At 52.8% G+C, this 14,640-nt stretch overlaps 4 protein-coding genes across 4 annotated transcripts, besides 1 other annotated feature; 2 read left to right on the plus strand and 2 right to left on the minus strand.

Annotated features, from left to right (window-relative positions):
• Nucleotides 1-509: 509 nt before the first annotated feature.
• On the plus strand, nt 510-1,362 carry PODANS_5_8100 (uncharacterized protein; the record flags this gene model as incomplete). The annotated part of the gene is made up of 2 exons (XM_001904592.1): nt 510-834; nt 911-1,362. 2 exons carry the CDS (start codon nt 510-512, stop codon nt 1,360-1,362), a joined length of 777 nt encoding a protein of 258 aa, XP_001904627.1.
• A 1,171-nt stretch (nt 1,363-2,533) lies between these two features.
• Nucleotides 2,534-8,239, minus strand: PODANS_5_8110 (uncharacterized protein; the record flags this gene model as incomplete). The annotated part of the gene is made up of 4 exons (XM_001904593.1): nt 2,534-4,407; nt 4,468-5,458; nt 5,509-7,302; nt 7,367-8,239. Coding segments are annotated over 4 exons (5,532 nt in total), but the record flags the coding sequence as incomplete, so codon positions are not given.
• Nucleotides 8,240-9,189: 950 nt separating this feature from the next.
• Nucleotides 9,190-9,322: a sequence feature (rRNA 5S).
• A 470-nt stretch (nt 9,323-9,792) lies between these two features.
• Nucleotides 9,793-10,579, minus strand: PODANS_5_8115 (uncharacterized protein; the record flags this gene model as incomplete). Its single annotated transcript, XM_001904594.1, has 2 exons — nt 9,793-10,506; nt 10,565-10,579. 2 exons carry the CDS (start codon nt 10,577-10,579, stop codon nt 9,793-9,795), a joined length of 729 nt encoding a protein of 242 aa, XP_001904629.1.
• A 2,848-nt stretch (nt 10,580-13,427) lies between these two features.
• Nucleotides 13,428-14,640, plus strand: PODANS_5_8120 (uncharacterized protein; the record flags this gene model as incomplete). Its single annotated transcript, XM_001904595.1, has 2 exons — nt 13,428-13,881; nt 13,946-14,640. Coding segments are annotated over 2 exons (1,149 nt in total), but the record flags the coding sequence as incomplete, so codon positions are not given.

A 14,640-nucleotide genomic window follows, 5' to 3' on the forward strand; every position in this document is an offset into this window, starting at 1 on the left:
AGTACACCCATTCTAGTGGGCTTCTGGAAGCAGCAAAGAAGTGCGTACCAAAATGCAGACAAGAGTCGGGAATTGATATCATCCTCAAAGCCACTCTGGACAAGACACTGCAGGAGGATACGAACAAACGAGTCAACTGTGCTAACCTGCCAATTTGCACACGGTGGCAGTGAGAGACCTTATTTCTTTGCTTTCGGCTTCAGATCATCAACCGTCTTATCATGAGCTAATAACTTCTGCCAGCACTGCTGCTTTAAATGGATGTGGACAGACCTTCCCTATCCAAGTCGACAGTCCAGATCCTACATATGAGGTACGACGTGACGTGACAACTTCTGTCACTCAAACACACAAAATGCCTCTTGCTGATGTTGGAACTGACATATTTTGAGATCCGAAAATCGAAAAGATATCATATGGGATCTTGAACAACAGAACAGATCTTTGCGGACCTCAAAACTATCTACGCAGAGCAGTCCCATCCAGACAACGGTTGCATCGCTTGGCAAATGGCCTTATACTCTAACGGCGGGTTTGGTCGAGAGCGAAAAGACCAAGATGCATATTTCTTTGCGGAGGTTGCAGCGGCTAGAGGACAATCCGTGGCACAAGAGTCCGCTGGCTTATTCACCTGCAACCTTCCTGACGCCCAAGAAGCATATACCTCCAAGGTCGCGAGACTTCTTCGTTTGTCAACCCAGGGGGATCAAACTTCTCCTCTCGCCAGATCATGTCTCGACGGGGATAGTGCCGCAATGGCGAGACTTATCGACTTATCGCTGGAGGCGCCAACCCGAATTCACGATCACCGGACGGAAACACGATTTTCCATTGGTTGTTTATGCTCGAATTACCAAATGAAGTCCTACACATTCTGCAGTGACTAAATCACCTCCAGGACAGCTCTCAGTCAACTTGGCGCCGACGCTAAACCAAGATCTCCATCCCCAATGGCCGCTTCAGCTTACTGGTACATCATTGTGTATGGCCATTCAGGTATATAGCTTGCCTGCAGTTAAGACCTTGTTGGCTCTCGGAGCGGATGCACTTGCGCCTGTGTATTCCGAAAAGCAGTACGATCAAACCGACCTTCGATCCTCTTGGACTTCGTTGCACATAGCTGTGCAATATCACTGCCCTGATATCCTCGAAGTCCTTTTGAAGAGCGCTCCGCGTAAGAGGACCATGGCCTGCATCAACACAAACCCTTTGTCGATAGCTCTTTGCTTTTCGTCAACCCTAGAGCGGCGAGCGATGCATGGTGCCAAAAGCAACCAGAACCTAAAACGCACCATCGAAATCATCCAAAGCCTCCAGCCCTTATCCATAACCGCAAGCAAGGGGATCACGACAGCACACTAAAGCAGGCTATTGACTTCCACTACTGTGACGCTGCCTCTGCCCTTTTACAGGCCGAGCCAAAGTTATGTATCTGCAGTGTACTTTTCCGAGTGATCAAGGGCGCCTCCATCCCCCTATTAACTTTGCCGCTCTGCTGTCAGCGAGAAGAAACACAAAAGACAACCTACGAATCCCCGATCTAATTCACAAAACACAACAGCAAGTCCCCCGCCCTGATCATCCATGTCTCCACAGCCGCAGACGAACCCCCTTACACATGGCCGTCAGCGGACCGTCAAGCCTAGCCGCAGAATGGATTCTCCAGCAACACAGCCGTCTGCTCGAAGCCAAAGACGACAAAGAAAGAACCCCCATTATATTACTGCACCTCAGCAGCCAATTACAACCTCCTCACCAACAACGGAGCCGATATCACTTCCACCGACAAGTCCGGACTCTCACCCTTGCACTACGCATGCTACAGCAATAGAACCGATCTCGTCCAAGCCATGTGCAAGTCAAAATCCAAACCGCACATCAACTTACAAACGGACAACAAATACGGCACTCCCCTCCACTGCGCCGTGATGGGAGGTTTCAGTGAAGTTGTCTTGGAACTTCTTTATACTGGTGCTCTCAATCAGACCTGCCCGATAAACTGGGCAATACCACTGCCATGACAGCAGTCAAACTCAACCGTCTTAGCACTTTGCGGCTTGTCCTGCGGTATGGCGCTGATACTGGGGCGCGGAATGCCAATGGGACAAGTGTGCGGGATATCGCTGTTTCTGCTGGGCCATCACATTCGGCAGTAGTGGATTTTTTGGGGTCCATGAAGCCTGCCTCGGGGCCCCTTGCCCAGCCTGGGGGGTCGATAGAATCTTTGCCTGGTGGCCTACGTTCAATCATATCACCTGACTTTGGCTGGGAAACCACATGATGGTTTGAACTTTTCAGAGTTCAAGGAGGTCCAAGTGTGAAGGGTCAGATTCCAACAGGAAACACAAGTGTATCAACTCCAAGCAACCATACCTATATAACTTTCCAATCTTTTTTATGTACATACACGTCATGGTCTTCGTTAACAAAAAAAAAAAAAAAGAGAAAAGAAAAGTCACTTCAAACCACCAGTACAAAAGAACCAAAAATCTACTCCTGACATCTCTGTATATATACCAACCAAGCAACCACCCTACACCAAACAAACCACCCCTTCCCTCCCCTCACCCCCACTCCTAACCCTCGAACTCTCAAAATACATCAGCCCCTGCACATACCCCTCCCCAATCAACTCATACCTATCATCCTCCCCCTCCAAACTCACCGTCTTCACCTCAGGAGCAACCTCCCCCTCCCCAACCTCCTCCTCCATAACCCCCAACCCACCCCCACCAGCACCAGCACTCACACTCCCCGCTCCCCCATGCCCACCCAACTTCCCCTCCCAATCCCAACTCTCCTGCCTCCTAAAACTAAACGAACTCCTACTCCTCTCCCTCTCCTTCCCAACCTCATGATGCTCCCCGTGACCACCCCCATTCACAGACCCCCCCGCCACCACATCCTCCATACTTCCCACCCCACTATCCAACCCCCCCGTAGGAGAAAACTCCGTCATAGTCCCCTGATCCAAATCCCCCCCCTTACTCTTCTTCCTCCCCAACCCCCCACCAAGCGCTTTACTCTTCCACTTCAACCCAAAACTAGTCCTCATGCTCGCCCTCCGCACAATCTTCGCGAAAGCCGGCGGCTTCGCGCTCGGACTTTCCCTCGGCACCTGTGGTACACTACTACCCTGCGACACGGAGCTCACCTGTCTCGGCCGACCGCTGCTCTTTCTCCTCACCACAAATGGGACTTTGGAGCCGTGGGGAACAAAGACTCGATCGCCCGGTTTGGCTGCGCCTGGGACGATACCCGCGAAGAAGGTGTTATTCTCCGGCGAGACAGTGATGCACACGGCCGGATCGGGGAACCGACTCAGGAACGCGAGAGCAGTGGCCTTGACCTTGTCGAGATTGGCTTGCACTTCTGGCTCGAGGATCCTCCTGTCGTCGTCGGGGTGGAGGGCGAGGATTTGCTGGGCAAAGGGGGTAAACCATCGGTGGGATGGGTCGGACGGTGTCTGAGGTGGGGTGGGGTTGTTGGCTTGTTGGTGGGTGTCGATGAAGCGGCTGAGGGGGGTTGGGTTTCGGGTGGCTGCTGGGAGTTCAGAGTCGCCTGTCAAGAGCTCGAGGAGGTACAAGTCCCGTCGCCATTGGTCCTTGGAGTCTTCTTTATCGGGGTTGGGGTCTGGATGTAGGGGGGCGAGGAACTTCCTCAGGCGGTGGAGGATGCTTGCGAGGTCTAGAGTTCTGCTGTCCGGGCGTAGATCAAGGTCGAAACAAGCGTGGACGGTGTCGATATAGACGCCTTTTAGGGTGAGAACAGGGGGTGTTGTGGTGCTTGCTGGGCCCTTGAAAGTGGCGGATAAACCTAGGGGTGAGCCAGCGTGAAAGCCTTGATTGACAGCGCTCCAGGTGGTGATCGAGTTTCTCTTTGTAGCTTGAGGGTCTCGATCGTGAATCTCACTGGGCATCCAGGTGCAGAATGGGGAGCTTTTGCGATAACCTGCACGGTAAAGGAGGTCGAGTGCAAACTGGGTGAAGACTTCAGGGCCATCGAGGTGAGAGTGACCATAGCACATGGCAATGAAATCCTCGTGCTCGCTGCGCTTTGATGTTGTTGCAGGCCTGGCCGTCTCATGCTCCTGGACCTGAAGAAACTTCCAGGGCTCTTTCGCCCTTTTCGCTTCCTCAAAGCCAGTGTCCACTGACCGAGAATGTCTGAGGACAATTGATACTCGCTGTGGGTGAAGTGAGGATTGATCCGCTTCGTTCTCGGGCTCGGGCTCAGACTCAGATTGCGGCTCTGGTTGTACTTCTGGCTGCACTTCTGGCTGCACTTCTGGCTGCACTTCTGGCTGCACTTCTGGCTGCACTTCTGGCTGCGGCTCAGGCTGCGGCTCAGGCTCTGGTACGGCTTCCACCTCAGATTCCGATTCGGAAGACTCTTCTTCTTCAAGTTCTGTTAACATGATATTAGCACTCACATGACCATCAGTGTCTCCCAAAGAGCCAAACCTACCTTCTGCCGGGCGCCTAACCACCGCCATCCGCTCCCGTCGGTACTCCAACTCATCCCGGATGATCTCATCGTCATTTGAGTTCAGGATCTGCATCAAAAGCTGAATGTCTTGGTTATTCTTGACGCCGCAAAACTCAACGAGCAATTCAGACAGCCAATGAACTGGAATCGACTTGCGGGTGTCGATGATGTAGAACCGGAGACTGTCGTCAACAACCTCTTTGGCCACACGGCTCTTGATCGGTACACCTTTGACCTCTTTCCCGTTGACCTTGACCTTGAGCTTGATGTTGATCCTTGTGCAAGAGTACACTTGGACATTGACGAGCTGGGTCTTCTTCCGGCGAAAGGATAGCCCTGAGATGGTGTTCGGGATAAGCTCCGCAAGATAGAGCGCCTTGCCCCTCAGCACCTCCTCAAAGGCCACATGCTGAACCGCATCGCCCTTATCCGTCTCCTGCCCAGCCAGCCTCCTAGACACAAGACGTTCCTTGAGACCAAGCTCCCTAACAAGAGCTTCCATCCCGTCCATCTCAAAGAACCCAGCATCCAAAATTGACAGGGGTGCAACTCCAGATAAAGCCTCGATATGAAGCCTTTCCTCTGGAATGCACCACTCCTCCTCTGCAGAGCGCAGCACCACCGTCATCGATTTCTTACCTGTCAACCTGACCGGGAACATGGCACAGCTCGAGAAATCAGGCCTGTCCAAATCATGGGCCGAAACCTGCAGTTGCTGCGATATCTGAACCAGCAATGCCTTGATGTGCTCTGTATCAGACACATCAAGGTGACTGACTTCCAGAAACAAGCTGTTCAAGTTGGCGTTGCTGATCTCGAGTAAATTTCGGAACAGGTTGTCGCGGTGAGGATAGAACGTCTTGATGCGCTGGATATATCTCAGACACGGCGGCCCATCCCAGACACACAACGAAGCGGGTGCCCACCACCCCACAGTCTGACCGCCCCTTCTGGGGATGTAGATGTAATTCTTGCCGTTTAGTGCGGATCTAGTCTTGTCAGTAATCAAGTCGAGCTCACAGTTGCACCTGTCACTGTAACTTGCCTGATATCCTTCATATCCCTCTCCTTGTGGCCATACTTCAGAATCGAACTCTCCAACTGCTCGTAAAGCTGCTCCATATCCCTTTGTGTCGTTGCCCTGCCAGACAGCTGGACCAGATAATCAAGAAACACCTTTGGCTCTGGCTCAACATGAACCCCGAAATGTCTTAAAAAATCCCACGACTTATCCTCCGGCTCGTTGACCCTCAACAGCCGGTCAGAACGAACTGGGCGAGGTCCGGGGCGAGCAAGCATCGACTTGATGATATCACAAATCCAACAGAACAAGCTATGGTCCTCGCTGCAGTGGTATGATAGTCTCTGATCAGCCAGCACCAGTAAGCTCTGCCGTGGAAGGGCCGTGTCCATCAACCTCGCCATGCTCCCACCGTGACACGGAAACTCGAGCATCGACAGATCATTCGTCAGCTCCGACTGAGTGGAAGAAAACGTATGGATAGACTTGATATCCTCCTCGGAAAAGGTCCACTCGTAGCCATTCTGCGTTGTTGGGACGAACCAAGACCGGTAAAACTCCCAGTGGTGCTGCAGGAGTTCCAATCCTTTGATTGGATCGCGTTGCAAAAGTGCTTTGAAGTCGCTGTGAAGCCGGTGCGTATTGACACCCCAATCCAGGGGCCCAGGTTGCACCACACGCAGAAACCTTCTCGCTTTGAGGGTGTCAGAGAGCCACAAAAGCCCACCCGGTAGCTGAGAAAACGTCTTCAAATAGAGGTCATGGAGGAAAAGCAATGTCAACCTTGTCTCTTTGGCAAGAGAACTCGCAGAGTAAGGGTCTTTGTCCGGCAGGTAAACCCACGACAACCTCCAAATCTTGGACGAATCAACATTCGCTGCGCACCAAAGCTCCGGGATATCGTTGTTCTTTGGCTTCCAATTCGCGCGGTACAGAAACACAAAATCCTCGATCCTGTCCTGGAGAGTCAACGCAAGGAACCTCTGATTCGGAACATCAGGTTGATGTTCCTGAAGCAAAAGATCACAAAAGCTCATCTTGTCCGCAATCTGAGCACCTAGTGCCTGGAAGAACTTGGCCCGGTCGGCGTTTTGTCGGATATCTAGATCGATCCCTAGTGGGCTGATGCTCACGGGCAGCTTTAGGTCGACATCTGATGGGAGATACAAACGGCGTCCTTTGAAGGAAACCCACGTCTTGTCGTGAACAGGGATAATCTCAAGGGTCTCGATAACCTCGCGGTGGGTGTCCAACAGGGAGTGGAGAGCCTTGCAGAGAGCGTTATGCCACGACACTGGCATTCCCCGGAACTCTGTGGGGAAATTCGATATGAAGCCTCCCAAGTCGGCGAGGAAGTCCTCCGGAGACAACAGCGGTACACCGAGTGCTTGAAGTTTGGCGTGAATTCTGGCGGGGTATTTGTCGGAAATGAGGTGTTGCGTCGAATATGCAGCCGGCAGTATGTTCCTTCCGTCCTGATCTTTGAGCCTCGTCGGAACGATCTTCAGCTGACTCCCGCAGACAAGGCGCCCTTTGGAGTCTTCCAGGACGGGATTCAGTGAGCAAAGGTCACGCAGACGATTTTGTACTGGTTCAAAGATGTCACTGCGTGTTGGTCCGGGGGGCAATAGTAATGGCCACCGGTAGAACAGCTCGTGATAGCCAAATCGGTGAAAGCCAGGGATGGCATTGACCAAAGCCCGGCAGACCCCCTCCACCAAGGCCCTGTTCCACACATTGTCGATGATGCTTTCTCTGCTTGGGACAAGAAGGAAGTCACCATGGATGGACAACTATTGGCGCAGCTTCGTTAGCAAACCTGTTTCCAATACTCAACTTCCCAGAAATCCAACGCACCTTGAAGCCATAATCTCTGATTGGCAAAAACGCATAAACCATCTGAGATTCCGGTGGCTCATCAAGTGGAATCTTGAGGGGAAACACCAAAGTCACCTCCGATTCCAGACACCCTGGGCGCTCTGGTGTGTCGGGCAAGTCCGTGACAAGATGCCGAAAGGCGACCTGTTGGTTGATCACATCATTGTGATACAATGACACCGGCAACAGTGTGTTGCGGTGTGGTGGAATATGATCGGCTTTGAAGACTGCTGTCGGCTTAGCTGTAGCCGTCGAACCCCGGATGAAACTCCTCAACGCTCCAGAACCAACAACCTTGCCGACTTTGACTTCTTTGGCCTTGGAAAGAAAGAGGAGATGACCGGGCTTGAGGTTCTCCAGGCCTTGTAAGACAAGGTCCATTGGATCCGAGGTGCCCGTCTGACGATCGTGAGTTGGACTGGCGATTTTGAGCAGGATGGCGGTTGTGAGCCCGGCAACGTATTCCTCGGCGGGGAAGTCGTCGTCCCAGATTGGCCGTATCCTCCCAAGCTCTCCATCACGGTCGAATCGAAACGAGTAGTGCCCAGACCTGATCCAGACGCTTGATGCCACTTTGAAGACTGATTTGAAACCGAGACCCTTTTCTCCGATTAATCTCCGCTCGATGCCATATCCTCTCTGCGTGTTCTTGGAACTTTCGGCCGCACTGCAGATGGCCCTGACGTTCTTCTTCTTGAAGCCAATCTCATTGGACTCGACGAGAAGGTGGCGTTTCTCGGCGTCATAGGTGAAGTGAAGCTGCGGAGACGCGCCCCCATAGTCAAGGTCGTCTGCATTTTGGAGCAGCTCATAGATGAAGCGGGAAGTGGTGGTGGTCAGATTCTCACTCAGTCTGGAATTGTGTCAGTATCGATCGATGTCACCCAGGTGGATCAGCAGAGTTCAAACACACGTCTTCAGCATCCCCTGGAACGCCCGGCTGGTCAGAAAGCCCGAGTCCTCCTGCCATCTCCGGATCTGAAGGATATGGTCTATCGCCTCTTGCCTGGTTGCTGGAAGCCTGTCGTCGTCATCGTAAAAGTCTGGTGTTGGGAGACGGCCCGAGGAAGACATGATGTAATGGTGGTGGTCAATTGTCGGTGAAGCGAGAGTAAGGGCCCATAAAGACGACTAGGGGATACACTCTATTGTGGATACATTCTTCGATTGAAGTTTGGGAAAGGTACGGATACCCCGGTCGTTCAATTTGAAGCTGGGTCAGGTCGAGATAATGAAGCGAAAAATGAATTGTATGTATGTATGTACACAATGGGAACGAACGAGTCTTGGAATTCGGTTCCGTGAGGTGCTCGATCGAACTCCACATGTGAAAATGGAGATGGCATGAGCCCAGCCCAACGCGACTTGCTGCATGTTGACGTGCTGCTAGCCAATCCTGTGGCTTGGCGGGTGGTTGGGCCTCGTTGTAAGTGGAGTCAGTTGCGCTGGCAACTGCATCGGTGCAAGCGGAGATGGAAATGGTGATCCGAATGGAAGATGGACAGCAAAAGTGAAGCTGGTGATGCATGGAAGAAAGATGCTGATGTTGGTCGAGGGAGGACATGATTGGGTCTTGTTGGGCCTTTGGCAGTCCCAAGAAGTGACGAAGACGCAGCCCCTTGTTTCCTCTGGCACAGTTAGCTCCGATTACCCCACATTCTCTGGAACAATGCCGCGGTTAGTGACTTGGGCAGTGTTTTTCTTATGCCCCTCGGCCCCTGAGCCCCTGAGTTGGGGTAGGCAAAAAGTAAAGAATGCCCATCTGGGCAGCCACAACATAACACCTGATTCCAACCCATACAATCACATACGACCATAGGCAGTTGAATACACGGGATCCCGTCCGCTCTCCCCTAGTTAAGCAATTGACCGCCAGACCAGTACTCAGGTGGGTGACCACTGGGGAATCCCTGGTGTTGTATGTTCTGACTTTTGTGTCATTCTTACTTTTTGCCTTTCCTTGCCTTACTAGATTGTGTTAAACTTTTGTTCGGCTTATTGAGTTGATTGAACCAAAGAAAATGATTAAGAAACTACGCAGAAAACTGCTGAACAAAGAGTTTACCAGTCGAATGTCGAGTTTTGATGCATCTTATTCGGCTTGCTCAAAACTCGAAAAACAACGAACCTCAAGTGACTTGTCTTTGATACTGGTAACTGGCTCCTTACCTAAACATATCGTAGGTCCAAGACACTGAAAGCCCGTAGTAAGTAAGAGGCACCGTTTATCCAAATAGATATTACATTATCAGGTTTTCTCTCTACTCTAACTCCAAAGGCAAATCCGTAAACCAAACCTTTGTGAAGGTGTCGACGGCAGAAACTAGCTCAATATAACCATATTTAGCCACAACTGTCTTTCTTAACAATGGTATCAACAACTGACAATACGTTATCGCACCCATTTACTGACTAACAATGATAACAATCGTCGGATCGCTCTCCTCCTCAGCCCCGGCATCACCATTCCGTCCGGTGCCAGCAGAATCCGTTCCGTTCCGCGCAGGGGAAGAGACGGCCGCAGCCTCGGACGTGGCAGTGGCGGCGGCAGAGGTCACAGACGAGGCAGGATCCGACTCTCCCGCAGCAGGGGGTGCGGCGGCTTCACCGTCTTTAGCCTCATCAGCTGGAGCGTCTGCAGGCGCACCAGCCACCGGTGGTGCAGTCGGGGATGCCTCGGTCTCACCAGCCGCGGAGGTAGCAGCTTCGGTGCCATTGGCGGGCTTCATTATCACTCCAACACCTGCCCCGGCACCGCCAGTAGCCTTTGCTGTCTCCGTTACAGTTGCCGTTATGGTCGTCTCCCTTGCGGCATCTGCACTGTCGGCTGCTGCTGCAGCTGCAGAAAGAGGTCCGAGGATACCTTTCACTTGGGAGACGAGAGCGTTGACAGCGTCGATGATGTTGCCGGGTTGGCCAGCTTCTGCTCCCGCCCCCGCTTCGGCTGGGGTGGTGATCTGAGCCGGTGGAACGGTAGCGTTGCCTGCTGAAGTGGCGGGAGGTGTTAGAGTTGAGTTGGCAGCCGGGGCTGAGGCAGTTGTCGGTGTAGGGATTGGTCGGACCGCGAGAGGCGAGGCGGACACGGTTGCTGCTGCTGTGAGAGCTATTGTCAAGGCCACCTGTAGTTGCGAATATTGATGAGAATCTTTTTCAAGTGTAAAGGGGAAAGAATCATACCTTCTTGTTGACCATCTTGGATGTGTCGTCAAAATCTATATGATTTGAAAAGAAGTGAACGGCGCCGAACCGAGAAGTATCTCCACGACCAAGAAAATTGAAAGCTGACGGAACAAGTGAAAGAGATCTATCCAGTAGATCAAGAAGGAGTGTAAACTTATCGTCAACAAAGAAAGAAAGGTGAGCGTCTAGCGCCCGAAGAAAAGAGCAAAAGTGAGCAGGAAAGCAGTAGCGAGCGTTTGGCAGAACAGACAGAATCCGGAGACACAATTGGGATCTCGGGTTCCTTATTATACCGTGTCTTCTTCCTCAACTGTCATCCTTCCTGTCGACCTCCGCATAATGCAACGGGAAAATCACCGACATCGTTTTGCAAATCAAACCTCTGGTAAGCATCCCATATTCCTGATCTGAATACATCTCAGCAAGGTGTGGCAAAATTGAAGTGCTTTGGGGTGAGAAATGTGAGATAAACTCCGACTCGAGAAGTCGTGTGATATACGCTTCAGTGTTGAACATCTGGCCAAACAAGAGACCAGCAGGGGTTTAGAAGGTAGAGGTTTCGGTGGCTGATCGACTAATGTGGCCCATTTTGATAACCTCGGTGATGAGCCACATGAACTTGGCAGAGATAATCTTAGCTCAGCACGCGGCGCAGTCGATCACGAATGTCTGTGGGAAAATAAGAGCGGCCGCAGCTGCAGAGTGCCAGAGTCCAGTCTGTGCTTGGCCCCCCATCTTCTGGGATTTTGATCCCCAACAAGAGACATGTTTCGCGGTGAGGCTTGCACGAATCACGCTGCAGGGTCTGTCACGACCACGTTCACCAGCAGGTGAACCCTGGTCAGAACAGGTCCATGGTTGACAGCTTGCATACCGAGGGATTGGATAAGGCGAAGAACTGGGGAAAAAGAGACGAGGAGCCCCTGTGGCGCACATGGCATCGATGGTCTCTGGGACAGAACAGACAGTCAGAAAACCGTCCCAGGGAGAAAATGCTGCTGGCTCCTCCGGCATCCGTGATAAGCCGGGTACACCGGCCGTCGGTTTGGCATAGTTGGCGGCTGAGACGGCCGCCGGACCGATTGGACTAGGTGAACAAAAACGAGGCTACCGGTGTTGCCTCTTGTACACCTGAGCTAACCAAACAAACGGGAGCTATCCAGCCTAAGAACAGGCTGTTGCTGATGAAGCTTTGGCGATGTGCCACGGTTCGCCGTTGAAGATTGCGGAAGGGTGGGGTATCAGCTCTGAGGTCCGACAGGGGATGAGGCGCCCAGACCAGGTGGGGGGTGGTGGGTGGGTAGGGCTTGGACGCGATAGGCTCCACCACAACCCGATCCTTAACGGGTTCATCATGAACCTCTTTCCCCATCGAGATGCCTTCATTTTCTGTGCAGCGAAGCAACTCGCATTATTCTCATGCCGGTGACATTACGATGGCAACACCTCTGTGCTGCCCGACTGTCCCGACGTGACCTCATTGCAGACCGACCGTCGCAATATCAGACAGCCTGCGCCAACAGTGTTTCATGCCACTCAGCAGCGCGTCAACGACGCCCTTGAACGCGACCTTTGTCAGCAGGAAACCACTTGGAACACTTATCACAAGCATCACAGGCGAACACTCGAGCTATTTGCAACCGCAACCTCCTATCAAAAAGACGCATTTCATCGCCATTACACATCCCGCGGCTCAACGTCTCCTTATCAACTGCCCAGACCTCTCCCCAGTCGTCAATCATACCTTATCCGCTAGTGCCATGCAGTCAATGCCTAGTGGACTGCCAGGGGGATCACAGGCCCAGACGCTCCCTCCACACACAACCTCTGCCTTGGAGCCCTCGACAACCTCATCGGTCATCTCGTCCTGCATCAGAAGGTCGCACCGTTGTAGGGTAGCCCCCTCTTCCATATTGGGACAGGGTACACGATGGTGCATCACTATCGTGCCGCCCGGGAAACTGGATGGTTCAGGAAGCCCTGATCCCCAGACCCCAGCTCCACGGTACCAGCTTGGGCGACATAAATCTCCTAGGGCATCATATCACGTACCTACTTCGCATGGCTCTTGTTCTGGCCCACGATGGATAGCTTTCCTCGTGAACTGTTGTAGATCAAGCTGATCCGCCTTTGCTTTTCTTCATCTTTCCTTCCCCTTTGTGTTTCTGATCAGCTCCCAAGTATTGCATCTGCTTACTGCCGGCCCTTCTTGTTGTCTTGGCACCTTATTATTGCCCGGCCGATAAGCAGCCCGCAACGTTGATACCTCACCCGGCCTGCAGGAGTGCGCCGAGATTCCAGACGAGGATTGCGACTGCATACAGCCTTGACCCGAGCAATCGGCTTGGTCCCCGTCTCTGACGCAGCATTCTCGAATAGGAGAGGCCTGAGAACCAACGATACATGTAAGGGAAGACGGACTCCCACTCGCCGCCACATTGGGAAAAAGCAAGCAGCATCCCGTTCCTTTTCGTCGACGAGAATTTCCACCCATCTTTTTCTTCCCCTCCTTTGCTCTCGACCTCGACGGTTCCTGTTTCTTTCTTGCGCGACATACGCTCCTTTCCCACCCTCTACCCACGTCAATATAACTGCTGACGAGTCTCAACTTTGCCGTCCATCTGCAGTCCAACGCCCTCCACCGGAGCCGAAGCGGCAGTCAACAGATTTTTGCAAGCGCCTCTTGAGTGCAGAAACGGCCCGCAACGATCACCCGTGATCACAGACGCCGTTCCCATCAAAACTCTGCCGTGCCCCGCCCATGTTCAAGCTACACCCTACATTCGACCTAGTTTCACGCACGATTTCTCCAACCTTACTTTCAGCTATACGGCTCTCTTGAGCCTCTTGGACTAGCATCATGTCTGGACGCAGCGCCTACGTGCGCAAAAAGATTACCGAGACGAAGACGGGGGAGCAACAAGGTCATGGTAGAGCCCGGGCAAAATCAACCACCAGCTCCGACAATGTCACCATTAGCGATTACCCGATAGGGTCCATGCCAGCGCTCCGCCAGGAGAGGGATCTTGTGACAGGGGTCGGAACAACAAACGCGCGATTCTTGAAGTTCTCTGAGCATGCTCGCGAAGATGAGATGATGGTATATCGAGGAGACGTTCCCTCCTATGTCCCTCAGAGCAGTGGAAGTCAGAGTGGATCGAGTGTGGATGGACGACGAGACGGCGCAAGCACTTCCCAGCGGAATAGGCCGCTCAACGATTTTGCCTATGCTCGTGCGCGGCGGCCGGTCATCAAGACGGAAGATGTGTCAGGGATAGAAAAGTCCGGGCTGCGAAGCATGCTGGACAAGAGGAGTGATGACTTTCGGAAGGGGTTGGCCAAGACTTTTGCTTTCAAGAAGAAGGACAAGAAGGGGAGCAACGCTGGGAAGGCTGGCGACTTTAGACCAGAGTCTTCGGCCACTGTGCGACCCTCTCCCATTTCAGCTGACTTCAACGACGGCTATGATGCCGACGTTTCACCCATCCAGTATCAACCATCGCCATCTGGACCACATCCCGGGGTTCCTTGGGACGACACAGGAATGCTGTCGCCTCCACTCCGGGAAGCTACCACCCACACCGGGCTCCTCAGGAGCGCCTCCTATCAAGCGGTGGATAGGAGCTGGAAGACCAGTTCAGCGCTGGAATAAGCTGCGGAAGGATCCAGAGCTGTGGGACCCCAACGGAGATGTGCTGGTGTTCTTTGGGACCAAGGGTCAATCTCCGCGGCCAAACCCGTCTTTTCGCTTGTCTTCGCACATCATTGAGGCGACCGAGTCTCGATTCCTCATTACACTTTTACGAGAGGGCTCGACAGAAGAGGATATCCACTTGCCACCATCGCCTGCCGGCGCACCACCGATGCTGCAACGGCATAACACACACGGGCAACATCTTGCTGCAGGGGGTATCGGTCGTGGCGGGCACCCGACACCACCAGTTTCGGAAGACAACAGCTGGGAGGCTGACGGGCAGATCTCGTACGAAATGTACTTCCCAACCCCCGTCAGCATGAGCAAACTTGACCAGTTTCGACATCACATTACTACCCGCAATGTGTTTGCAATGCTC

The sequence above is a fragment of the Podospora anserina genome, chromosome 5 (assembly GCF_000226545.1).
Source record: "Podospora anserina S mat+ genomic DNA chromosome 5, supercontig 9".
NCBI lineage: Eukaryota > Fungi > Ascomycota > Sordariomycetes > Sordariales > Podosporaceae > Podospora > Podospora anserina.